Consider the following 27,997-nt stretch of genomic DNA (forward strand, 5'->3'; position numbering starts at 1 on the left):
ATTACCAATGAATTTTTTATACTCTCATTAAAATCCATTGGTCATTTTTTAAAAAATTTGAATGGATCATTTATACAGCGATCATGCATTGATCATTTGGAAAATATTGGTTCACATACCACATTGAGTTATGCAGATATTCTAAGGTTGACACATTTCTATACAGCTTCATCACTAACTTCATCAGAAAAATATTTAAGTATTGGGAGGTAACCAGACTCGCAGCTCTCAGTTTGAATAATCACAGTTTGGTCAGAATAACCATAGTTTGTCTGTCATTCATTCTTTTATGTAAAAATTGTGCTCCAAGGAAAAAAGAGCTAGATCAGCTCACAGCTCAGTCTCACCAATTCTTTTCCTTGAAACGACATCACTGTAGTTTGGTAAGCAGGAGATGTGCTTTTTGCATATTTTTCATTTCAACATACACATTATTAAAGAGACATCTATTCAAACGTTGACCTTTAATAAAATTAATAATTTTTACTGCTTCATCGAAAACTTTAAAAAACTTCTGTGTGTAATGCAGAGAATATGACTATTACCTGGATTTGTGTTAAGAACCAGCAGTCTTACCCACCAGTGCTTCAACCCCTACCATGCAAATGTCAACACAGTGAAATGTAACACTTAGCACAAATATCAAAGTAGTTTTGACTTCACAGAAACTCTGAAAGGATCTCGAGGACCCCTGGAGGTCACAGACCACGTTGAAGACTGCTGATTTAAAAGTTCTGATTGCTTAATTGCTTTCCAGAAAGTAGTGTGTGAAAGAGTCTATCCTGCACACATTCGTCAGGATTAAGCATTATACTAAAATTTGCTGGATAATTTAAAAGTGAAATAATATTGTAATATTATTATGCATTTCTTTAAATACCAATGGTCTTATCTGCTTCAAATCTTCTCTTAAATGTCATTTTTTTCAGCAAGAATTTTGCTCACTTCCTATTTAAAATTGCAACCCCAAATAGTTACTCCCTTCTTGCTTAATTTTTTATCACAGCACTTATCACCATCAAAAGTACTATATATTTTACTTATTTAGGTAATTTATTACCTGTACCCCCCTACCATAATGTAATTTTTATTAGGGAAGGGATTTTCATCTGTTTTTGTTCACTGCTGAATGTCTAAGAGTTTAGAACAGTACCTAGCACATATATAATAGGTGTTCAATAAATGTTTGTTACTTGTTTTTTGTTGTTGTTTTTAGGAAGTACCAAGGATTGAATTCAGGACCCCATGTATGGGAAGCAGGGGCTCTACCACTGAGCTACATCTGCTCCAAAATTAGAGTTGATTCTTTTCATTTGTTTGTTTTTTGTTTTTTTAGGAGGTACGAGGAATTTGTATCAAATGGGCATCTGCACTAAACAGAATTCTGCCCTTCCTCTTTTCAAATCTGTTTCCATCCCATTTTCCTCATTTCAATAAATGGTACAACCACTAAAGCATAATTCTGCGTTTTCTCTTTTCAATCTGTTCCCATCCCATTTTCCTCATTTCTGTAAATGATACAACCACTCAAGCAGAATTCTGCGTTTCCTCTTTTCAAATCTGTTCCCCTCCCATTTTCCTCGTTTCAGTGAATGGTGCAACTGTTTTCCCAACTGCTCAAGCTAAAAACCCAAGAATCATCTTTGCTTGTTCTCTTTTCCTCACCCACCACCCTCCTTCATCAAATCTATCAGCCAAGTCTGTGGCTCTACCCCTAAAATAACCCTAATCTGACTATTTCTCTCCGTTTCCATCCTCCTCCACCCTCATCCAGGCCAGAGTAGGGCTCTCCTAATTGGTCTCCTTGTTTCCTGTCTTACCCCTCTACAATTCCTTCTCTATGCAGCAACCTAAGTGATCTTTTTTTTTTTTTAATTTAATGTAATGTTTTAGGAGGTAGTAGGAATTGAACCCGGGACTTCGTACATGGGAAGCAGGCACTCAACCACTGAGCTATACCCGCTCTGCCTGAATGATCTTTTAAAACTTAAATCCAGACATGGCACACCCCAACTAAAAACTTCCATTGCTTCCCATGACACAGAAGAATAAAATCCTAAAAGGACCTGGGCTGCAGTCCTGCTGGCCTCTTTTTTTCCCTCTAGCCTGCCAAGGTAGCTTCAGATGCAGACTCTGCTCTCGCTGTGTCCTCTGGCCTGACCCAGTTCTTCCCAAGCTTCTCCCTTTCCAACAGGCAGAGTTCTGCTCACACGTGCTCTCCTCCCTCTAACCGCCCTGTCCTCTCTATCCTCTTTCCCTGTTTAATTTTCACAGCATATGCCACTATCTGAAATTTCTTGCCCATATCCTTGTGTATTGTCTGTTTCACTCATGAATGTGAGCTATTTGAGAATAAAGCTTTCCTTGGTTTGTGGAAAACAAACCAAGATTCTGCTGAATCCTCAGGACCCAGAACTGTGACTAGCACCTGGTTATCCGCACACGACACGTTTTTAAAAATATAGTAAATTAATGAGAGGTAGAAGTCAAGGCTGCAGGTTTCCCGCAGAAGCCCACAGAAATCCCCGTTTCTGGTGGACCCATTCAAGGAGGTGGAAGATGGAGGCGCAGGGGCGTGGGAAGAAGTCTGCCTGGAGGTGAGAAAGACGGCGAGTCAGAGTCCCTAAAGCACACAGGAAACTGTTCAAGACTCCAATCCCTAGGTGGAACTTCAAAGGCTTCTGCCACATTCTTCCTTATCACACTTCTAAAAAGCCTTCTCTAATACCTGCTTTATAGGGTTTAAAGTTCCTTTACAAACATGAAATCACTTATCCTCAAAACCAAACAATGAGATGGGCTGGACAGATAGTAGTCTCGGTCTATTCCTGAGGACACGGAGCCCTGGCAGGTTAAATGATTTGTCCCAGACCCTGCCCCCCTCTCCCCGGGAGTACGTAATAGAATCACAGCTAGAAGCTAGTTGTCCCCACTGCTGATCAAGTGGTGTCCCCATTGAGTTAAGGAGAGTGGAAATCATTGGTCCAGCAATCTATCGTCTCAATTTGCAGCTTCTGAAAATAGGTAAAAGGTATGAAAAGTCCGTAATTTCCTGGGGTACTGGCAGATGCCTGGTTGTCTTCTGGGGTGGTCGGACCCCTCCTACTTTTGATTTTCCATCAGGACCCTGAATAGACCTAAGGGTAACGGCCAGCCCATGTATGTCACAACAAAACTCTGCCCCACAACCTCTGCAGCCGGAGGCCTAAAATGGCTGAGACTTGGTCAATAACTGTCAGGCTGCCTAATATTTACCCACTTTCCCCCACCTCCAACTGAGGACCAACCAGAGAAAGGCAAATATAGTCCCTAAAGCAATCGCAGGATACCTCCCTTCTAACTAGCGCCCTCCGCCTTCTGCTTGCCCATAGCCTCTGATCAGGGCTCACCCGAAATAGTCCCTCTTTTTTACCACAATCTTTCCTGCTCCTCTGCCGGCCTTTGAGTTTCTGCCAAATGCAAGTGAAGGTGGTGATCTCTTTTGTCATCAAGCTCTGAATAAACAACCTCTTTGTTTTCTTTTGGGAAGTCTTATTTATTTCCATCTCACTGAATGGATAATAAGGAACCAGAATATTATAAAGCCAAGTTATGAAAAGAGTATCCGTTATTAAACATTTGTAAAGTGCTTTACGATCATTTTAGTACACCTCATAAACATTTTGTGAAGTCCTGATATTCCCATTATAGAGCTAAGAAAATTGAGAAGGAACGAAGAGATCAAGTGACTTGCCCAGAGCTGGATTAGAGCATAACCCTCCCCTGGGTCTGAGGTCTGTTGTTTATCCACTGAGTTCTGGCTGCACTTTGGAATCATTACCATATTAAAGCATTTTACTTTGGGTTGAGTGAATATTAAGAAGAAGATCACATTTCAGCCTGGCAGGCGCTAAAGTATCGTGTTTAGTTTGTTTTTGTAAGTTTTAGTAGACAACATATGGGCTCCATTAACCTTACAGAATTTTGAAGATAGTTTCTTTTCCAAAAAATTTTTTACCATAGTTTAACATTTTAAGGTTCAGGACACACCATCAACTCTCGATACTTCTTTTTCTCAAAGTTGTACTGTTTTCCTCTCCACTGCAAGGGGGAGAGTGGGCGGTCATAAATCTCACCAGGGGTATGTTCTGTTAATGTGGCTGGGGACAGGCTCCAAAGCTGCGTGTCGGGTGCGTGGAGGGCCAGAGCTGGAAAAGTCCCTCTAAACAGGGTTCTTTCTTTCTTTCTTTTTTTTAATGATGGGACACTTTCTGGTATTTTGTTTCCCTCCTGATCTTAAAACTGCTGATGATATGGGCTGAAGAAGATGTGAAAGAAACTGAGATTGCCCAGAGTCTGAGAAGGCTGGGAGAGGTGGGAAAGGATCACTGCCTTTGTAGCTCCTCGCTGCCTGTAAAAACGCAGCTATGTCTGTGCCTCTCTACCCTGGAGGCTGTGTGGCAGCAGCATTTGACCTGTGTGCCCCTGATCGGGTCAGCCCAGCATGAAACACTCTAGTGGCTTGTTAGGGGACACTGGTTGAGGTTAATAAGTATATAAATATAAATAATAATGATGAAAGTAATATAAAGAACATGGAAAAATGATAAATAAAAATAAAATATATAAACAGCACTAAGTATATTTTCATTTTACATTAAACAATACCAACCATCTGCCCAGTCCCTTCAATCTTATTCACCTATTCACCCTCACTCCCTCGCTTATAAACTTAGGCACCAGCTCCAAATTCTATTTCTACTCCATTTTTCTTTCTTTCAAGTTTCTAGTTTTGTGTGGTTTGTGTGTGTGTGTGTGAGAGAGAGAGCATACTGAGTTATAAGCCTGAGAAAAAAGCCTACAAAAAGTGTGTGATGAGGTAGGGACTGTGGTAGCTGGAAGTGAGTAAGGGTTTCCTTTTTTCCTCTGATGAGGCTAGCAGAGCAGTGAGAACAGGCAAAGTCTCTGAGAAGGTGGGCTGCTCCAGCAGAGCCATCCCTCTGCCTCCCTGTTAGCCACTGGAGCTGAGCCTCTGAAGACAGGGATGCTGGGGGCTAGTGCAGGTCTCAGGGCCTGAGATGTTGAGGGTGGGGTTGGGGAGGAAGGGGAGAAGATGACAAGGAGGATGAGGGATGGCATAGGCTTGACCTATAAAGAGCCCACCACCCTGACCTTCCACAAGTCTTGGGTTTGGAAGGAGTCTAGAAGATATCACAACTGACAGGTGTTTACTGATCACCTTTTCAGTGCATGAGCCAGTAGGACTGTTTCAGCAGAAAAGACAAGGATGGAGAGAAAAAGGCTGAGCAAGTCCTTCAGCTCTCTGAGCTCTATTTTTCTTATCCTTTACAGCACTGTAACTAGGACCAAATGAGAAAAAAGCATACATAAGCTCCAGCCACAGGTGGCAAACAATAACTGACTCCAGAGGATAAAAAGAAATGTAAGATGAAGTACGAATCTTCCAGGCCCTTCCAATATTGCTGGGAACACAAATTGCCCGTATGAAAAGATGAAGACAGATATAAAGTTGTATAGGTAATTCTGTTGGCCTTTGATAAAGACAATATTTATATATAATCATTGAAACAGAATTTAACAAGTCTTATGTGTCCTCATTTTCTATTATTTAAAGGTAAATGGATGTTTCTCCTTTGGAACAGATGAAAAACAAAGTTTAACTAAAGACATTAGAGACAACAGAATGTATAATGATATTGGAACTCAAAATTGGGCCCCCACTCACTGTTCTAATGCCTGGGCACATGTGTTACTAGGTGCTTTATTTTCATAGATAAACCACCCTGCTCATGGCATACGGTGAGGTGGAAAGAACCCTGAACAGAAAGGCTGGAGCCCTTGGTTTTAGTTTTGGCTCTTTTGCTGACATCATAATTTCAGGATGGATGGCTTAGTTTCTGAGCCGCAGGATGCCTATAAAAGTACTCTAAAAGTTACATTAGTTAAAAATTCATTAAAAATATAAGAGTACAAACAAAAGCACACCGTCAGTTCACCCTCTCTATAGCTAAGTAAACTGTACAAACTCAACCCTAAGGAGAGGCATAAACAGTATCAAAATGCTTATCTACTGACCCCTCAGCACATGGTCTTTGTTAAAATAAGAGAATACATTTCATCACTGTGCACCTGGATTATACCCCATTTGCCTAAAAAATGTACATAAAGGGGGTCTTGACTGGATTTTCTTTTTCTCTTCATGATATAGAAGCTGTTGCACATACAGATGAATTACATTACCTCCCATGGCTAAAAGGAACCTTCCACAAACAGGTTTTAAAATTCAGTTGTGATCACTTCTCAAGTTCTACTATGAGCCAGATGCACTATTAAGTATGAGAGAATCAGAGAAACATGCTCTCTAGGATATCATGGTCTAACAATGTAATATATAAACAGGTTACAAGATGCCAAGGAAGAGTTTGCTTAAGACAAAAACAAGAGCCATGCCAGAAATCTGGGAGGAAGACTACTGCTCCTTAGGAGAGTCTGGGAAGACCAAGGTGGAGGTCATGTTTGAGTGGGGTCTTGAAGGATGAGTGGAAAATTGCCAGATGAAGAAGGGGAAGAACATCACAATCAGTGATTGAAACGGACAACAAGATCTCAGCTGCAGAGAAAGTAGGTGGAGCCTATTGTGGCATGAGACCACTGATCTCTTTATTTCCATGCTTTTGGCTCAAGGTATCATTCAATTCAACATTTAAAGACTGATTTATTTATCCCCCCACACCCCCTTGTCTGCTCTCTATGTCCATTCGCTATGCGTTCTTCTTCTGCTTGTCTTCTGTTTAGGCGGCACCAGGAACCAATCCTGGGAACTTCCGGAGTGGGAGACAGGTGCTCAATCTCTTGCGCCACCTTAGCTACCTGGTCAGCTGCTTCTCTTATTCTCTCTCTCTCTGTGTCTCTTTTTGTTGCGTCACCTGCTGTGCCAGCTCTCTGCTCAGACCAGCTTGCTGCATGGGCCAGCACTCCTGCTCAGGCCAGCACTCCGCTTGGGCCAGCACTCTGCTTGGACCAGCTCTCTGCTTGGGCCAGTTTGCCATGCAGGTCAGCTCATCTTCACCAGGAGTCCCCGGGAATTGAACCCTGGACCTCCCATATGGTAGACGGGAGCCCAATCACTTGAGCCACATCTGCTTCACTCAACACCATTTAAAAGCAGTTATATAGAATAAGTCTGATCTATTGCAAACTTCTTTTTGGTTATACTATGTATTGTTCCAGTTCTAAGAATGTAAAGAGCGGGAACTTTGGAACCAGACTACCAGGGCAAGTTACTTTAGGCAAGTCCCTTAAACCTCTCTCTGCCTCAGTTTCCATAACTGAAAAACAAGGAATATAATGCTTCATAAGGTTGTTGCCAGAATGAAAATGGGTTAGCACAGGTACACATGTGTGTGGCATGTAGTAAGTACTTTGTGTTTGCTCTCGTTATAAAGAACAATTTGATCCTTGATTTAAAATGTGCAAACATTATCGATTACCACAGAACAAGATCGGAGAGAGGCAGTTCCAGGGCTGGTGCTGGGCTTAATTAATCAAGGATTCAAGGACCAGACTCTTCCTCTGCCCTTCTCCACGAGGGATTTCTCCCCTCATCATGGCAGGAAGGCGGTGATAGCTCTAAGAACCAAGTCTCCACCCATCCAGCATCTCAAGCAGGAAATCAGGGGATGGGTGCAAAAAGAGTCACCCTTGTGCAGACTTCTCTTATTAAGGAGCAAAATCTTTACTAGAAGCCCCCAAAAGGTTTCTTTTCAGCTGGAAAAGTGGTTTCTTTTCAGGCAGAGACCCATCCCTCACTGCGAAGAGAGAATCTGGCACGTCCCTATCACGAAAGAGGCAAAAGCAGGCCTGGGGATGGCTAAGTGGAGAACCAATAGTGCCCACGAGTTGGGGAGCCCAAGAGTTTCAAATCTGCCTCGCTTTGGCCAGAGGTAATTGAGAAACAAGAGCTGGGCAGTATTTCATGCTCCAGAGTGAAGACCTCGTAGGCTTGTCCTTCAGAAGTCGCTAGCTTTAAGAGTAGCGTTTTAACTCATGAAACATGGCGAGAGGATGTTTATGAGGAGGGTGACCTTCCTAACCTACTTAGCTGCTCTAAGGTGCCACCTTCCCATCCCACGAACCAAAGGAGGGCGGTTCATAATTTAGAGCACCTTTTTTTGAAAGGTGGGCTAAGGTAGTCACTATTCATCTAAAAGCAAGCAAATGTGGATGTCTTCCCCATTTGACTATCCCCTGGCAGCAGTGATAGGGGTCATAAGTAGAGAGCTGAGTGGAAAGAAGTGCTTTTGACACCTCTAAAGTCTCTTAAGACACTGAGAAGTGGATTTAAGACACCTGGAATGATGTCTTAACTCCACGTGTTCCCCTACAATCCCCATCCCCCCAGCATCTCATCTGAAGCACTCCCATAACCTCTGGATTTCTCCATTGGGTTTCTCCATCACAAGAAAGACTGTAGCATAGCCAGGCCCTGAGCCTCAACAGATTTGCAACTCCTACCCTCTGGTTTATTGGACTTACCCCAGCCAGCCCACAGGGAGGTGAAGAAGGTCAACCACCACACCAGGGAGCCAAGAGTGCCTAAAGCTGCAAACAGGAGAATTGCATCCAGCATCCATGTGGAATCTAAGCACCTTCTCAATACAGAGGTGGAGTGGACAATAACCATCCCAGGGTCCGCAGAATGGACAAATAGAGTATGGATTAGAGTGGACTTACTGATATTCTATTCTGGAACTATTGTGATTAGTAATGGAAGTAAATGTAGCATTGAGATGGAGAAAGTGGCCATGGTAGCTGCAGAGGGTGAGGAGTGGGAAGAAGAGATGTGATGAGGGGGCATTTTCAGGACTTGAAGTTGTCCTGGGTGGTACTGCAGGGACAGTTACTGGACATTTTATGTCCTCCCATGGCCCACTGGGTAGACTGGGGGAGAGTGTAAACTATAATGTGGACCACTGACCATGTGGTGCAGCAGTGCTCAGAGATGTATCCACCAAGTGCAATGAATGTCCCATGATGATGGAGGAGGTTATTGTTATGGGAAGAGTGGGGTGAGGGGGGTGGGGGGGTATATGGGGACCTCATTTTTTTTAATGAAACATCAAAAAAAAAAAAAATGAAACAAAACAAAAACAAAAAAAAGAAAGATCGTAGCAAGGTGGACAGAGAGCTATATGAGAACCAGGGGAAAGCCTTACTTACACCACCCGAATCCATTAACAAAGAGAGGAAGAATTTTTAAATTCCACAGCACTTGGTTACTAATCTGATTCTGGCCTACTTGTGGAAATTCAAAAAATACTTGCTAAATTAAGTTGACTCATGGTTTTATTGATTCAGCCTACTTAAAGCTTATGTAAACCCCTTGGAGATTTGTCTTAAGCTAAGTTGGAAAATTTTTGAAAAGCAGTATTTTCAACAGACCAGCTTTCCTCTTCACATGCTTTATGAGCTTAGTGTAAACCTGGGGGGGGGCGGGGGGGCACGAGATGGGAGGGGCAGGAGGAAAGAGGAAAGTTCATTTCTATCATTTTCCACATTTGTCTTCACTGCTAGATGTATTAACTGGCTACTGCCCTCTACTGTTCATTTCAATAACTCCGCATCTGAATTCCAATTTTCTCTAAAAACCTGGAAGAGACCAATCTTCTTGCTGAGCTATAAACACACTTAAGTCCAGAAAGGTAAGTCAAACTGACCCCAGGTAGCCTCCTGAACTCTTCATTATGCCACCTGTAACTTGTCTGGCAAACTTTATTGAAAGCATTTCTCAGAAACTTAAAAAACCAATATAATTATGGCATATGAATCACTTAATAATAATCTTAATTGCTATATATTATAGCTAATGTTGCTCCAAATCAAGCTAAAATTGACTGCTGATCAAGTTTGGCTAAGGATTTATAAATATTGTTACATTTTAAACTTGGTACAAGTTTAGAAAATGTCCAAATTACCTGTTTTGGGGGGGAAAAAGTTAACTAGAATAGACCCAAAGTTTATTTGGCTATTTATCAGAAATGATTTATCATTGTCTCCACGTGGGTTAATACTGTGCTAGAATTCTCCCAAAGGAAACCTTTGGCTCATTGATGGGGAAAAAGGATTTTGTCATTTTGACTTGGAACTCATAGTTTCATCATATAATCATTTTGCTGATGGGAATAAGTTGAAAATTATCCAGCTGGATTTGTCACTTACAAGAACAATACTGAGTAACAAAACATTTATTCAAATGTTTAATTGGAAGTAAATACATCTGGAATAAATTTTATTGGTATTCACATAAAAAGAAAGTGAACCCATTAGAATTAATATCATAAATAGGCAACTTTATCTGCACACAGAAATATTAATGAATTGGACCCTAAAAGTCTTAACCATTTTTCGGTGCATGAAGTCAGTTGAGTTCTTCATCTCATACAGCAATTATATATTATTACTTTAGGTAGAGCTTTGTTTTCAGCTAATAATTTTAGAGACAGACCACTCGTATTTCCCTTTTCTCCCTCCTCCTCAAAAAACACACAAACAGAAAGTGATAATGGGCATTTTCCTGCCTTCAAAATACAATCTCCTGCTAAGATCAGTGAGTTAGCAGAAAGCATGCATTTGGGCTACTAGTTGCTAAACAATTCAAGAGATACCTAGCTTTGCCCTTACATGTCAACGTAGATACCATTGATCAAATAATCCAGTCGTGAGTAACGTTTTCTGCGGAGGGATTCTGAGAGCATTCTACCCAAAAGGACAAAGCCTATCACCAGGAACATAACGCCAAAAAGCAGGCTCCCGACGAGGAGCCACTTTTGAAACGGAAGGCCAGCTTGACTTCCTGGAACACTGCTCAGCAAGGAACCACCGGGACTAGCCCTCCCATTTCCCTGGGAGGCAGTTTTATTCGTAGCGGAAGAATCCACACTTGACGACAGAAGTGTTGCAGAGCTGGAAGCATCCCCTTTGCTCAAAGTCGGGCTAAGGGTTTCTCTAGGGGGCACTGTTTCTGGGGTGACTTTCAAGTCTGTGGGTGCCTGAAAGATGGTAGTTGGAGCTGCCATAGTAGTGCTAGCTTGGGGAGTAACCACAGCATGTGTAAATATTGTAGAAGTGAGGGTTGAGGGAGGCTGAGAAATGAGCGTCGCTGCAGGGTGAGGTGTCGGAGCCTCCTGTGGTTGAGAAGTCGCAGAGGGTGTCACTGCAGGGCTGGTGGGTTGAAGAAGTGCAGGCTTCGGAGTGGACGAGATGGTACGTGGAGAGGAAGCAGCCATTGTCGACAGGGATGCGCTCCCATTTTTAGTTGGTAGATGAGCTGTTTTTTGTTCCGGGAAAGACTGCAGACTCTGAGAATGGCCTTTTTCTTTATAAACAGGGAACTGCGTAGTCACATGATCAACCTTGACCTGTTTCTCCAGGTGATCTGAGGCTCCAACCTCCTGAGAAAGCGTTTTTCCCCTTGCAGGCTGTGACTCACCTGTCAGGTAGGAGGGAGCAGAAGGGATCGGTTGTGAAGATCGGCCTCGTGAGGGGTAATCTTCTTGGGCTAACTTTTGATTTGGCCAGCCAGTTCTGGTCAAAGGTGGAAAATCTAAAAATGTAAAGAAAATAGGAAGACTTAAATATTTCCATGCTAAGGTAGGTTAGAAACTGCAAATATAGCAGCCTATTCAATAAATCCTCAGACTTTTGATGTTTGTGATTTCATTAAGATGTGTGCAGAATGGAAAAATACAATTGCTAAGTCAGAACTGCCTAACACCGCCTCTTCACCAGATGACGCTGAGATTTATTTTTAGAGGGATGGGACAGAAGAGAAGTGTGTGGAGGAGGACCCAGCAAACTGAGGAGGACGTGGGAGCAGCAAAGCAGAGAAGCAAAGAGGAGCTCGACAGGAGGTCTAGGGAGATGAGGCTGGGTAAGGGATCAAGGCCAGGGAAGAAAGCTGGGCCAGGTGAGGTGGGCTGGAAGAGGACAGGGAGGGAGAAGGTTTGGGGAGGCACAAGCCCCCACAGGATATGACAACTGTAACTGAGATGGCACATGGGGAAGCAAGTAATCTATAGGAAAGGTGGGGGGGGCGGGCGGGCAGACAAATCAGAATGAGTGTACAGAGGACATGGGAAAATGAGCACCGGGGTCAGGAAAGGAGATGGAGTCCCTGGTGGGTGGTCTTTGACAGGGAGCAGGAAAAGGGAGCCAGGACGGTCTGGCCTCGTCTGAGGACACGGAGGCCAAGGCAGCAGCAGAAGGCTGATGACACCTGTCAATCAAGAAACAGGGACACATGGTTTCATGTTTGATTTTGATGCTCAGAGACTAGAATTTTAGAGCCAATAACTCAGGTTATGAGGATAAGGGGACTAATGTCTGAAATCACGACGTGCTAGAAAGTTTGCTAGAGTGCTGACCTAAAGAGCAGAAAAATCAGTTTGATTCCTGCTAAAGAGAAAGCAGCCTCAGATCCTTCTCCTTATCAAATGTCTGTAAATTCACTTAACCACAAGTACCCTACCACAGCTCAACTCAAAAAGACTTGTTAAGGTAACCAGGTACAGGGAATGATAATTTGAATTTCTCTCTATTACTTGTCTGTTTCGCTTAGATCAGAATTGCAGAAAACACAAGGAAAGAAGCAGAGGAATTCCATAGCATTCACTGGCTCACTCTCTCTTGCCCCGTTCTCCTTTTCTTCCTTCACTGCCTCAGTATCCTCTCTCCTTACAAAGAGATCTGGCAGTATAGCAGTTTGACAGTTATGAATTCCAAAAATAGATACGGATTATGTTTGTAAACTGGTCTGAACCTGGGCATGATTAAGTTACGATTAGGGCTTTGATTGGGCCATGTCATTAGGATGTTGAGTCCCCACCCCTTGCTGATAAAAGGCATGGCAAAGGACAGAGTTGAGGGTTTTTGATGTTGGAGTTTGATATTGAAGTTTGATGCTGAAGCCTTAAGTTGGAACCCTGGGAATTAAGAACACAGAGGAGAGAAGCCAGCCCTGGGAAGAGAGGAACCCTGAGCCCAGGAAGAAGCAAAACCCTGGAAGGGAGGAACCCAGGAAGCCTGAACCTTCAAGCCTTTGGCAGCCATCTTGCTCCAACATGTGGAAACAGACTTTGGTGAGGAAAGTAACTTATACTTTATGGCCTGGTGTCTGTAAGCTCCTACCCCAAGTAAATACCCTTTATAAAAACCAATTTCTGGTATTTTGCATCAGCACCCCTTTGGCTGACCAATACAAGCAGCAACCTCAGATTACTAACATTTTTTTGCCTATTCTTTAAGCGTCACACCCCTAAGAGGTCCTTGAAAACTGACACTTATTAATCCATCCAGGAGGGAGGTCCGCATACTATGGCCTGCAGGCCAAATCTGGCCTGTCACCTGTTTTGGGGTGGCTGGCAAGCGAAGAATGGTTTCTACATTTGTAAATAGTTGGGAAAAAATAATACTAATAAAGAATATTTTCTGACATTTTAAAATTATATGAAATTTACATTTCAATGCCCACCAATAAGGTTTTTTTTTGGCACACAGCCATATTCATTCATTTAAATGTTGGCTATGGCTGCTTTGGGGCTGCAAGGACAGAGGTGAGTAGATAGAACAGAGACTGAATGCCCCCCAAAACTTAAACACAGCCATGAAAAGCCTAACGTACTTACCGTGTGGCTCTTTACAAAAATGGCCGGCTGACCCCTGCTCTTGGATATAGTACTCTATTCTAGAAAGGATATGAATACCAAACACTCCTGTTTCTTTCAACAACGAGAAGGACAGTTTTTGCTACAGAGTGATATATTCCATTCCTAGATAGCCTCATTGTGAGATAAACAGCACTTATACTCATAGGATCAGGGCTTTTTAAAAAGAGCAGGACTTGGGAAGGAGATTTGGTGCAACTTATAGAGCATCCGCCTACCACATGGGAGGTCCAGGGTTCAAACCCAGGGCCTCCTGACCCATGTGATGAGCTGGCCCATGTGCAGTGCTGAGGCGTGCAAGGAGTGCCATGCCATGCAGGGGTGTCCCCTGCATAGGGGAGCATCACCCCCATGCAAGGAGTGCACCCTGTAGGGAAAGCCGCCCCACGTGAAAAAAAAAGCACAGCCTGCTCAGGAGTGGCGCTGCACACACACGGAGAGCTGACGCAGCAGGATGATGCAACAAAAAGAAACACAGATTCCCAGTGCCGCTGATAAGGATAGAAGCGGTCACAGAAGAACACAAAGTGAATGGACACAGAGAGCAGACAACTGGGAGGTTGGGAGGGTGGGGGAAGGGGAGAGAAATAAATGAAAAATAAATCTTTAAAAAATAATAATAAATAAATAAAAAGAGCAGGACTCAACGTATTTTACTTTCAAAGTTAAAAAAAAGACGACTAAACACATGCTCTGTGTTGTGTGTGAAATCAGAACTTAAAGCCGTTTGACAAGAATGGTCAAAACAGACATTTTCTTTCTCACAAATAGAACAGGAGCTCATAAATAAAGCAAAACCAGGGCTAGGCCCATTTCTTGATAAAATTGAGCCTCCACACCTGTTCTGTTCACTTCACCCAGTGCTATTTGCCAATGAGGCGTGGTGCTTTCTCCAGGTGACACAGAGATGAGCCACAGAGGGACCTGGGAACAGCCCAGTGCCTTTGACTTTTCTTTTGAGTTTTATTTTCAAGTGACTTCGCTGAGTGAAAAAATTAGGAATACCTATCACTTGAAACCAGCTGAGCAAACAGACTCCTAATTTATTCTATTTCTGAATTCTCCTGTTCTTCCAGTCCTTGGTAGACACAAACCACAAGGCTGCAAAAAAGAGGATGAAATAATACTAAGCTGCAATGAAGAGAGCCCGCTGTCATCTTTAAAACCTTTGGTTTGTACCTATTAGTCAATTAGTTAAAAAGAGAGTTCATCCAGAAACAAACCACCAAACAGGTATCTGTATTTAATTTCATTCCAGACATGAGGCAGATATTCGTTTTTAATGGGGCCATCTCAATCCATCAACACAGAGAGATACTCCCTTAATTATACTCCCTGAATAGACACTCCCTGAATTATAAACATAACTTGTAAACATCTTGTAGCTATAAACTGTCCAGGGCACATTGTCCAGGGTTGATCCTACTTTGCCCCTAAACGAGGCACAGCTTGGGGTAGTGCCACCCCTGCTGGCTGCCACAGGAACTATTTTATTCTATTTCTACCCCCTTACCTTCACACTCTCCCTTAAAAAGGTTTATGCCCTCACCACGTTTCACTTCCCCCATTTTCACTGGAGAGAATCTTTATCACATAGTTCCTCATTTATACCTGCATTATAAAGGCAATTAACATTAGAGGAGCATTATGAAAACCAGAAAACAAATGCAACTATAATTTCTATCAACATATTTCAATTATTAACATTTTCATATATTTTTAAAATAAGTTTTCATGTAATTGAAAAACTTTTTTTTAAAAAAAGATTTATTTATTTATTTCCCCCTTTCCTCTCCTCCCATCCTGCTGTTTTTGCTGTCTGTGTTGTCTTCTCATTTTTTCTCCTCTAGGATTCACCGGGATTTGATTCTGAAGATTCCTGATGTGGAGACAGGTTCCCTGCCAGCTGTGCCATCTCAGTTCCTGGTTTCTGCTGCGCGTCACCTTGACTCTCCCTTTGTCTCTCTTTTGTCGCATCATCATCTTGCTGCGTGACTCACTTGTGCGGGCACTGGCTCTCCACGCGGGTGCTCACACGGGCACTGGCTCACCATGTGGGCACGCTTTCTCCTCTTCTTTTTCACCAGGAGGCCCCAGGGATTGAACCCAGGTCCTCCCATATGGTAGACAGGAGCTCTATCACTTGAGCCACATCTGCTTCCTGGTTTGTTTTTACCTGAACTTTTAGGGAAAAATATTAATTCCTACTGAAAAAAAATTTTTTTTGAGGTACTGGGTACCAGGTTTTGAACCTGGGACCTCATATGTGGGAAGCTGGTGCTCAACCACTGAGCCACATCAGCTTCCCTGAGTTGGATTTTTTGTTTTGCTTGTTTTGTTTTTTTTCCCCAGGATATCCTGGGAACTGAACCTGGGACCTCCCATGTGGGAGGTGGGTGCTCAACTGAGCCACATCTGCTCCTCCTACTAAATATTTTTAACATCTGCATTATATTCCTTCAAGTGGATCCATCATAATTTACCCAGCCATTCCCTGACACCTGGTCATTTGTGACAGTCCTAGTTTTCTCACTTTTTAAACTACTACAGTAATGGCTACTGTCAAAACCTTTTTTCCCTCTTGATGTTTTTTCCTTTGTATGGTTTTTTTCAGAAGTAGAATTACTGGAGTAATTAACTATAATTTCTTTAACATTCTGCCTCAATTGTGAAAGAGTTTATAGACCTGAGCACTAAATGATGAATGTGGCAGAGAGGACAGAATGAAGACCAGGTCGGGAGAAGACAGAGGCGGAAGGTGACAGCTCCGCTTTTGAGTTCCGGGAGCTCCTGGAGGAGGCCTGCCCTGCCCGTGGAAGCTGGGATGAGGAGACCCAGCCCTGCTGGGGACCCCCGGGGTCTACCAGGCTCTGCAGGTTTCCAGGTGATCAGAACAGGCAGAGGCCACGCCCACACCGCAGCTCCGAGGGTCTGCAGCTGAGTCATTTACACGCAGGAAGCAAAGCGGCCACATGGGACAAGGGCGGCTTTGCAAAGGGCGGAGCAGGGCATGACGCCATCCACACGAGGCCAGGTCTCAAGTGTTCTGAGGGGCCTCGTTTGTGCTGGGCCATGGTCTTTTTATCCTTGAGCTTAATTTAGAGGAATTTACACAAATAATCTGCGTGTCATGCTCCTATGTAAGGGAATGTTTGATACGTCGGGCTTCCCTGGTTGATGAACAAAACTCAGATGCACCCTCTCGCGGGGGACAAAGCAGAGCTGGCATCCAGGTGCCCCGGACAGCTATGTTCTCTAAGGTGCTTCCCGCTCAAGCCGTCAAAAGAGAAGCCTCCACCCCGCCGCACTTCCAAGCCCTAAAACTGCTTCTCCTCGAATCTTCCTCCAGGCACTGGCCGGTGCCACCATCCACCTAGCTGCTCGAGCCGAACACCAGGACTGGACCGCAGCACCTCTTTCCCCACCCCCCGCATCCTGCCAATTCTGCCTGGAAAAGGCCCATACCCACCTTTCTCCATCATCTTTCTCCTGGATCTCACCCCCTCGGCTAACCAGGCTCTCTGTGTTCCGCTCTCACTGCCACATCACTGTCTGTTCACAACAGGGCAGCCACACGGAGCTTTGAGAAATCCCCTTTAAAACACCATCTCACACGCCTTCTTAAAGATTTCCAGCAGCCTCCCATCCCACCCTGAAAATAAAAGGGTCACATCCTGGCTTACGCAGCCTGACAAGCAACCCGGCCCTTCCTACCTCTCTGACTTCTCAAATAACCCTCTGCTCACTATGTCTCAGTCCCAGTGGGACTGGTGGGCTCTTCAAACAACCCAACATCACTCTGCCTTAGTGGCTTGGAACACGCTACTTCCTCTGCCTGAGGGGTCTTCCCACAATCTTCTCACATTGGGCTTTTTCTGCTATTCAGATCTCAGTTTAGGGATAACTTCACAGATGCATCCCCTATTCACATGATCGAAAGGGTCCACTCAGCGACGATCTATTATATTGTCCTATTTCAATTCTCTACATTGCACTGGCTATATTCTACATTGACTATATTCTATCTTTATTTATCATGGCTATTGTGTTCCTATAGATTCCCAGAAGTGAGAACCTTATTGTAAATGCTCAGTGTTATATCCTCAGGGCATAAACCTTGCTTGGCACCTTGTAGGTGCCATATAATAGTTGCTATTTGTTGAATAAGTGAACAAAGTGTTGTTAAGGTCAGAATGACAAAAACTTTCTAAAAGTTAAATAAAAGGAAATTTTAGACTGAAAGTGTTTCATCCTATCCTATGAAAAACTAACAAGCCAAAATCTCACCAAGATATACCTAGTAGTTATTTAATTTTAAAAGTTTTTTTTTCCCTGAATTCTGAACTAACAAGTAAGATCCATGAGTACAGAGACTGGATTTCCAACACCTGGCATATAGTAGGTGCTTAATAAATATTTGTCAAATGAGTGTCCCTATAGATCTAGAAAACAAAATCAGTGAAAGTGATTTCAAGTATGATTATAAAATAATTGTAACCTAAAAGTAGCATACTAGAACTTAATATATTCACATGGGTCTTAACCCTTTCATAGCTGATACCCAGGATATCTTTAAATGTATTCCAATGTTGCCAACATTGTTCTGAAGAGATGTTTCAAAAATACTCTCATGGAAGGTCTATGTAACTCTTACGAAAGTAAAACAAAAGCAAAACACACAAAGATACGCTATCATTCAGAGGTGTTTCATTGAGGATAAAATTGGTTAATAAACTGAATTTTAAATCATGAGATTTTTCTGGTGTGCCTCTATGTTTATGTTCCCTTCTGGTAGTTTTATTCTTTCGTAGAAAATCTTTCCTCTAAACCACATCTTTAAATAATTCCAGTTACAAGAGAAAAAGAATAACGTTTTTTATTACCTCTAATTATCCTGTAAGTCCTAAGTCCCTTTGCTGGTTTTAGTGGACAGGCTTCTTCACTGGGACAGAAAAACAGGTAGCAGTTGGGTTGTCTAGTTGTTTTTCGAGTGTCAAAGATCATCAGGTTACATGCTTTGTTCCCTGCAATGAAAGGTTTTCATAAATATTATTTTGTAACAATATTTTCTACAGAGTATGGCAAGCAGGAAGAACTTCACTTATGCTGGTGTCCAAAACAAACACCTTTGTTCATTTGCTTGCTGACTGCTGAATCATTTCCTTTTCCTTTGTTTAATCACTGAAAGCCATTTCTAAAGACATTGAATTTGAAAATCTGAGTTAATCTTTGTCAAGTTCAATTTTTAATAGCACACGGATTTCTTTAGAAATAAGCAGTCCATTTACCAAAATACCCATCAAAATATACATAAAAATCCTGACTTTTCAATCTCTGCAAGACTTCAACAACTGAGTTGGACCTTAGGAAGTAGACTGAACTCTAACAATTTCATATATCTCTTGTATCCTGAAGGCATCCCGTACACTGATAAAGTTATGAGTCAGTTTTATTGGATGGGGTCAGTAAATTAATCTTCATACATATTATGCCTCCTTCCACAAAGAATCTCAGTGGCATATGGAATAGAAGTATGTTGTTCTGTTTTCATCAGTACCAATCTCCTTTTGGTTCTTCCTTCCCATTTTGCCCTCTTCCATACCAGTTTTGCTTTTCTACTTTGCTTCCTTTTCACTCTAAATTTCCTTTTCTGGCTTTGTTTTCTTTTTCTCTTTGTCCAGTAGAAATTCTTCTTTGTATTCATCATGGCCTAGAGTTGGCTTTGGCCTCAATCTGGTATAAAGGTCTTGACCTGTGACCCTTGAACTAAAATAGGGATCGATATTACCCTCAGGCAGGTTGAAGTTATGGGGCCTATAGGCTCATTATTGAAATGATCTGTCAAGCATCACACCACCTCCTCTCTTTAGGCAATGGTCAGGGACCACCTCTGACTCCCCCATGGGAAAAACGACTTCACACCTCTGCAGGGGTTTCATTTCGCCATCTCTCTTCCACCCAGGGAACAAGAGAGGCACCCCAGCTTGTCCTCTCCCAGTGGTGTGGGAATTCTGCAATTAGGTACAGGGTGGTCCACAGCCTCCCAAATTGTATGCAAAATTTTGTGTCCTTTGCGTTTATGTGTGTTTTTCTAGAGTCCCTGGCCATCACAAATAATCAAAGTACTTTATGAACTCTAAAGAGCTCAAACGATTGCTCCATAAGTGAGGAAAAAGTCTGAGAACCGCTGACTGAGACCCACAGGGCCCCCTGCTGACAGTAAAGTAGTAACGATACTTCCACTTTAAAATGAAGCAGCAACATCTCAGTTTTTAACTAAATGCATTACATAACTGGGAAGAAATGCAGGATTTCCTACGTTGCCACGCACTTATCACATTCAGTCCTGTTTGTAGGTCATGTATCTACTTAACAGAAATGCTGAGGTCAACATTTAAAGAAAAACCAGAAAAAAAAAAAGAAAAACTAGAAATTTTTAAAACTCTACAATTCCATATATTACTTCTATAAAGGGTCCATTTTGAGAAAACCATTATGGAAGAAAAAATAAGTAAAAAGCTAAGAATAAACATCTGATTTAGTTGGTTAGTAGGTCAAGTAAGACTCAATAGTCCAGTATTTACTAGTGCTTCTACGCTCCTTGACAGTAAGGTCTTGTCCATATTACTCACTGTTTTCTTTCCACCACCTAGCAAGGGGCTTGGCACTCCATAATTTAGCTTTTTGCCTTTAGAAAACTAGGATAGGGTCACAAACAAAATTTAAAAATGGTTATTGTTTCACTTAGATATATACTTTCCTTTTTGGCTCATGGATTTGGAGACTGAAGTATGAAAAGGCATGATTCAACCCTCCGGGCTTTGGTTCCCTTCTGCGACATGGAAATGGGTCAGTCTAAACAGTTTCCATGGCCCTTGGAGTCCTAGAAGCGGCAATTACCTAGTGGCCAGGGGCTTCATAAACAACTCTTTACTACTACGGGGAGGGAGATGAAGGGCAGTTTTCTGCTTCCACTTAAAAATCAAATGCTGATTTTCCTAAGGGACAAGTTTAGAATTTTGTTTCAACTCCCTTTCCCTGTTTAAACTTTGTGTGTGTGTGTGTGGGGGTGGTATTACAGTGTATGTCGATACCCCCGATGGTGGTGGCTAAGCATTTAAATAGGATTTTTGTTTTCAATGTTCTATTCTACATGCCTGTTAGATCATAACACCAGTAGTTCTCCATTTCTTTTGTAATAGTCAACTGAGGGGTACATCACACACACTCATCAGTAACTTTGATTCAGCTTAGGGGAGGGGAAGGAAAGGCACACTTTTGGATAAATACCCCCAGTGATGCTGTCACCCTCCTTTCTATTTCATTAAGAATCACTGGCAGAAACTATTCAGCTACATCAATCAGCGACTAGTGTCAGATAATGCACGGAATGAATGGATGCCAAGGGATTATTATTTACCTGATATATTTTCTGTTGAACAGCAAACACTAATGCAATCTTCTTGAGTTAAGGTATGTATGGGCTCGATGCCTCTGATTCCCTTAGAAAGAGATGACTGGATGTCAATGACAACATCTTCTAGACTCTCAGCGGGGCAATTCTGACTGGTGGACAGTCTTAGTGTCAGGAAACAAATTACGGCAAAAGTATAAGTCAAATGCTGTTCTTCCCAGAAGGACATCTTAAATTCAGTTTAGTCTTGGTCTTCAAATGTCAAGGATGACCCTCTGTTTGGTCTTAGTTTGCTTCAAGAGGATTGTACAGAGATGGAATTTCTCTCTAAAACAAAAAGCAAAAACAGAAAATTATGAGTTTTTGTTTCTTTTAATAAACCTAGGGATGAAACACACTTTTCTTTGAGTCAATAAAAATCGTGAATGGGGGAGTAGATGTAGCTCAAGTGGTTGAGTTCTTGCCTCCCACATGGGGGGTCCCAGGTTCAGTTCCCAGTGCCTCCTGAAAACAAAAACAAAAACAACAAGCAGGGAAGCAGACTTGGCCCAGTGGTTAGGGCATCCGTCTACCACATGGGAGGTCCGCGGTTCAAACCCCGGGCCTCCTTGACCCGTTTGGAGCCGGCCCATGTGCAGTGCTGATGCACGCACAGAGTGCCATGCCACGCAGGGGTGCCCCTACAGCAAGGAGTGCCCTGCCACGCAGGGATGTCCCCGCATAGGGGAGCCCCACATGCAAGGAGTGTGCCCCGTAAGGAGAGCCGCCCAGCGTGAAAGAAAGTGCAGCCTGCCCAAGAATGGCGCCGCACACACGGAGAGCTGACACAACAAGATGATGCAAGAAAAAGAAACACAGATTCCCGTACCTCTGACAACAGAAGTGGACAAAGAAGAACACACAGCAAATAGACACAGAGAACAGACAACTGGGGTGGGGGGGGGGAGAAGTGGAGAGAAAAAAAAGTAAAAAACAAACAAACAAACAAAAACAAGTAAACAAAACCAACTCAGGGAAGTCAATGTGGCTCCGTGGTTGAGTGCCAGCATCCCACATACAAGGTCCTGGATTCAATCCCTGGCCCATAGTACCTCAAAAACAAAACAAAACAAAAAAATGTGAAGGAAGAGGATGTAGCTCAAGTGGTTGAGCACCTGCTTCCCCTGTACGAGGTCCTGGGTTCAATCCCCAGTATCTCCTAAAAAAAAAAAAAAAAGAGTGAAAAGACAGAAATGAACAAGTTTTAAAAAAATGCTTTTTAAAAATTCATTTCACTTTTTGATAGGTTTGAGACAATCTCTCAATAACACTTGACAAAGAAGTAATAAGCACAACACAAATAATATCTCATCAATGCTTAAAAGCAGACCGGTGTCTGTGAGGGAAGAGGTAAAAATAATAGGCCTGCTTCTGAGTGTTAGAATCCTTTCTCTTCCTCCCTCTCTAAACCAGATAAAAGAGGAGAGAGTACACAAGCTCTCTAGTCATTGAAGATGTAGTGATAATAGGATTCTCAGTAAAGCGGCTAGCATTTATATATCGCCTACTGAGTGGTAGGAATTATGCTAAGCAGTTTACATATAGTACCCTATTTAGCCCTTATACCAGCTCTGCAAAAAAGCTATTATTTCCCTCATTTTATAGATGAGGAAATTGAGACTGCCTTTCTTGTTGCTGCCTCTCCTTAAGGATCAAATCAGAGACATAAAACTCTAATAATCTAATTTTAGGGATTAGTCAATTAGCAGGGAGAATATTCTGGCTCAGTTGAGGTAAAGTTAAGGGATAAACATTCTTTATGACACCCCTAAAACCAGAAAAGTCAAAAGGTGTGCAATACCACCACCACTGGTAACTGACAAGGCAATACCAGAAACTGTCCTCACCCACCCACCCTAATTTTTCCAGAATGCAATTGTTCACTGAATGATGGTATAGCACAGAACCACAGGTTCTCTAACCCTTTTTCGTCATGAATCGCTTTGGTAGTCTGAAGAAACTTGAGTTCTCTCCTGGGAGAAATTTTATACATTTAAAAATGGGTAAAATGAAATATACTGGATTACAAAGGAAGCCAGTTATATTGAAATATAATTATCAATAGTTTAAAGAACACATATTTATAAAATCGATGAAAGAAGTCAAAGATCTAAGAAATGGAGAGATATTCCATGTTCACAGATAAGAAGCCTCAGTACTGTTAAGATGTCAGTTCTTCCCAACTTGATCTATAGATTCAGCAATCCCAGTCAAAATCCCAGCGAGTTATTGGTTAACATAAAGTTTATAGAGAAAATCAAAAGACCCAGAATAGCCAACATGATATTGAAGAAGAAGAAACCAAGTTGGAGGATTAACACTACCAGACTTAAAGACTTACTACAAAGCTGTGGTGGTCAAGACAGAATAGTACTGGCAAAAGAAGAGACAAAATACATAATGGAACAAAATAGAGAGCCCAGAAATAGACTCACACAAATATACTCAACTCAACCTTTGATAAAGGAGCAAAGGCAATTCAATGGAGAAAAGACAGTCTTTTCAACAAATGGTGCTAGAAGAAAGAGACAACGTGAATAAAAATGAATCCAGACACAGACTTCATACCTTTCACAAAAAGTAAATCGAATAGATCATAGGCCTAAATGTGAAATGCAAAACTATAAAAATTTAGAAAATAATACAGGGGAAAATCTACATGGCCTTCGGTTTGGTAATGACTTTTTAGATTCAACACCAAAAGTTCTGTGAGGCACACTGTTATGAGAATGAAAAGACAAGCTATAGACTGGGCAAAATATTTGCAAAATATGTATCTCAAAAAGGACCTGTATCCAAAATACACAAAGAATTCTTAAAACTCAACAACAACAACAAAAACACTTTAAAAAAATGGGCAAAAGATCTGAACACACACCTCATCAAAGAAAATATACAGATGACAAATAAGCATATGAAAAGATGCTCAATATCATATGTGATTAGGGATTTGAAAATTAAAAGAGCAATGAGGTACTTACGCACACCTACTGGAATGGGTAAAATCCAAAAAACCCAACAATACCAAATGCTGGTGAGGGTTGTGGAGCAACCGGAAGTCTTTCATTGTTTCCAAAATGGTACTTTAGAAGATAGCTTGGCAGTTCCTTATCAAGAGAAATACCGTCTTACCACAGCCCTAGTTATTTACCCAAGTATGTTGAACACTTACGTCTGCATAAAAAATCTGCCCATAAATATTTATAGTAGCTTTATTCATAATTGTCAAAAACCGGGAGCAACCAAGATTCTCAATAGATGAATGGATAAACTGTGGTACATCCATACAGTGGTATAAAAGAAAACTATCAAGCCACTAAAAGACATGGAGAAACCTTAAATGTTTACTGCTAAGTGAAAGAAGCTAGTCTGAAAAGGCCACATATGGTGTGATACCATCTATATGATGTTCTGGAAAGGAAAAACTAGAGAGATAATAAAAAGATCAGTGGTTTTCATTGACTTTTGTTTTTTAACATATAAAGAATTTCATCGAAGATAATAAAAATACTAATAACTAAGTTAAACGGTCATTGGGTGGAAAGTTCCTTTTATTTTATTTTAAGAGGTACCAGTGATTGAACCCACCAGGTAACTCCTACATGCAAAGCAGGCATTCAACCACTGAGCTATACACACTCTCCTGGGAAGTGCCTTAAATGATAAGGAGACTGAATCCTTCCCGGAAGACAAGGCCCCTCCATTCCCAAAGATTTCCAGTTCTCATCGCACCCTCGTGAGGGAGCTAAGGCCTTGGTGCCCTGCACCTACAGCTCGCCTGTGGTTGAATGCTCTCTTGAACTGAGTGCTCACTCACTCCAAAGAGGCTGGGAATGCCAGGTGGGGAGAAATTGACATTCTGAGGTCTACACCAGTGGGGAGAGGGCGGGGGATGAATAGGTTAAACTGGGCATTTTTAGGGCAGTGAAGCTGTTCTGTATGAAAGTGTAAAGGTGAATACATGACATTATGTCTTTGTTGAAACCCATGGAACTACATACAGTGAACCCTAACGTAAACTATGTACATTACATCCAACTTTTCTGAACAATAAAATAACACTTATTGAATGTTTCTCACGTGCCAGTCTCTCTGCCAAACACTTTACAAACATCATTTAATCTTTACAAGAATCTTGATGAGATAAATCCCATAAGTATCCTCATTTTCAGTTAAATAAATGTTACATAATATATGCTTCAATAAACTATTAAATGACAAGTGGCATGTCTAATAACTGCCTTACTTGTGAAGTAGCATTGAGTGCAAATAATATTTGGAGATATTTGCAACAAGTAACATGATATGAAAGTATCTGTTACTTCTACTGGTGGCATATCACAGATACCACTAATACTCCGTGGCTTGTTGCCTACATTCCTCTTGAGAGAAATGTTACATTTCAGTTGAGATTACAGAAAACTCAGACTTCCTGACTTCTATCCATGGATACCTTAGGTATCCACAGACTCCCCAGGTTAAGAATCCCAGGGCACGAGTTACTTATTACGCTCTCACATTTTGCAAGTCTTTTTCTAAACCTAGGGAAACAAAAGAGGAAAACAAAACAAAACAAAAAAAACCAGGCCATTACTTTACTCTGAATGGATTCTGACATAGCTGTTCCTCAAGCTCTTGGAAGGAAACCTGATCTGTGCAAGGAGATGGGGAACCTTCCACGGACTGCGTTTTCGGTATGGAGCATCTTTACAGCGCCTGGACAGCTAGACGCACTGAAGAGTCTATCTCATTCAAGACACCCAATAATTATTAGGTGAATCGATTCTTCTAATCCGTTATGATATAATATGCTTTCAGGCCTTAAAGATCCAAAAGTCAGTTGAATCGTGTTGAACGAACGATAGAGGGGAAAGGGCACAGGTGAGAGGCAGAGGAAGCACCCGAGCTTTAATTCTTGCTTACAATAAACGTACTTAAACATAATTAGGTCAAATTTGGGAGATTTTCTCCCAGCATAAAAGTATACTCTCATTTATCAAGACGTCTGCAATTGTACACACACCCCGCCGAGTATTATACAGTTAGCAGGGTCAATAGTGAATACAGGAGACCAATCACGCACGAAAAAATAAAAAGGCAACATTTTCCCTTCCTCTGAGGCAATGTCCGTCGCTCGCTGAACCTTTCCGCCTCTTCTTCTGAGGACAGCGCGGAGGCAGTGCCATCGGTGGCAGGTGCTCGGAGCCACCTGGCACAGCCCCTCCGGGAACCGCAGCGACGCAGGGCTCCTCAGTCCTCCTCCTCCCCAGCCTGGGCGGTGGGTCGCTCCCGCAGGTGCCGGAGCCTGGGCCCCGAGAAGGGAGGGAAGCTTATCTCCCTGCAGGTGTCCACGCGGAAATCCCTTACCTGGAGGCGAGAGGACCCGGCCCCTGGTGGCCCTCGGGGTGCGGGGACGGCTCCGTGGCGCTGGCGGCGAAGGACCCGGGAATCCGCGCGAGGGTGTCGCCGAGGACGGCAGGGGACGCTCTGCGGCGCCCGCGCCCGCCCCGCGCGTTTGGCGCTGAGCGAGTTCCTGCTTCCGTCGCAGCCGCCAAAAGTTTGCCGGAGGGAGGGCACGTTCCCGCCGCCGAGCTCCGCAACCCGGAGCTGCTTCCCCGCCCAGGGGAGCGCGGCGGCCTCCGCACCCGCGGCGGGCCCCGCGCCCCTCCCCGCGGCGGCCCCGGGCGCTGGGCGGCGGCGGCGGCGGAGCTGGCCAGGGCCCCGCGCGCTCCCGCCGCCCTCTCTCCACGCACCCCAGCCGCGGAGCCGCGGGCGTGGGCGCGGCGGCGAGCGGGGGCGCGATCCGGCTGGGAGCGGGGCTTCTGCGGCTGCGCGGCCTCGCTTCGCGGATCCCGGAGCCCAGGCGGATCCCGGAGCCCGTGCGGATGCACGTGGTATAAAAGTCCAAATGGTCCCCAGATGTACACAGGCAGGAGTAAGTGCCTCCCACCCCTCTGTCCTAGACTCTTAGTTGCTCTACCCGGGGGCAACTACTGAGAGCATTTTCTTGAGGTTGCTGCGTTTCCAGTGCGTTCTATTTGGGGCACGTTTATGGGAATTGTGATTCCTGTGTCGAACATTGGAGGGATGAAGGCCCCTCGGGGTTGGCAAGTCTTGAGTTCAATGTTATGTGCAAGTCGAGCCTCAAGAAAAGCATTTGGGATTCTGTCGGCTTTATTGTGTATAGGAGTGGATAATAATGATGAAAACAGTCGTGGCTGTTCTAGTTACTAACATTGTATCCCCAACACTTAATGTAGTACCTGGTACATGATAGGTGCTCAGTAAATATTTACTTAATATATTGGTTCACTGAATGAATGGAAAAATACCAGGCAGTGCACCTAGGGAGAAGTGGCTTTCTAAATCACTGCTCTCCTTCACCCCTAATCCCACATACACACAAACAAATGAAACATTACCAAACCACAGACACTTAACTAGCCAAGTGCGCAAACCTCTGACCTTATCCCGCCCTGGGCAGGGTGAAGGAGCGTTCAAGCCTAAAGCAGGAGCCATTGTACATCTCTGTTTTAGGCCGAGGGCCAACAGCTACACCCTAGTTTTAAGCAATAGCTCCAGGAGGCAAAGGTTCACAGAATGCCTGCCAACAAGGGTGCAGTGTGTGAAACTAACTCTACCAGCTGTATTCAGAGGGTGACCTACTCTGGTAATGCCCCAGGGTCACTGAAGAAAAGGAAGCTCCAGGGTGACTTCTCATTGCAGCGATTTCCCTGATGCAACAAGAAACTGAAGAACGTGTGCCCTCTGTCTCTGCAAATGACCCATCTGCGGAGCCAGGGCATAGCGAACTGTCTTTGGA

At 43.1% G+C, this 27,997-nt stretch overlaps 1 protein-coding gene across 1 annotated transcript; it reads right to left on the minus strand.

Annotated features, from left to right (window-relative positions):
• Positions 1–10,243: 10,243 nt before the first annotated feature.
• On the minus strand, positions 10,244–26,847 carry MANSC1 (MANSC domain containing 1). The gene is made up of 4 exons (XM_004468263.5): positions 26,542–26,847; positions 21,142–21,462; positions 18,605–18,745; positions 10,244–11,602 (listed from the first exon to the last, which is right to left on the minus strand). The coding sequence occupies exons 2-4, from the start codon at positions 21,362–21,364 to the stop codon at positions 10,677–10,679; spliced, it is 1,290 nt and encodes a 429-aa protein (XP_004468320.2). The 5' UTR covers positions 21,365–21,462; positions 26,542–26,847; the 3' UTR covers positions 10,244–10,676.
• Between the last annotated feature and the right edge of the window lie 1,150 nt (positions 26,848–27,997).

This window comes from Dasypus novemcinctus, chromosome 20, assembly GCF_030445035.2.
Source record: "Dasypus novemcinctus isolate mDasNov1 chromosome 20, mDasNov1.1.hap2, whole genome shotgun sequence".
Taxonomy (NCBI): domain Eukaryota; kingdom Metazoa; phylum Chordata; class Mammalia; order Cingulata; family Dasypodidae; genus Dasypus; species Dasypus novemcinctus.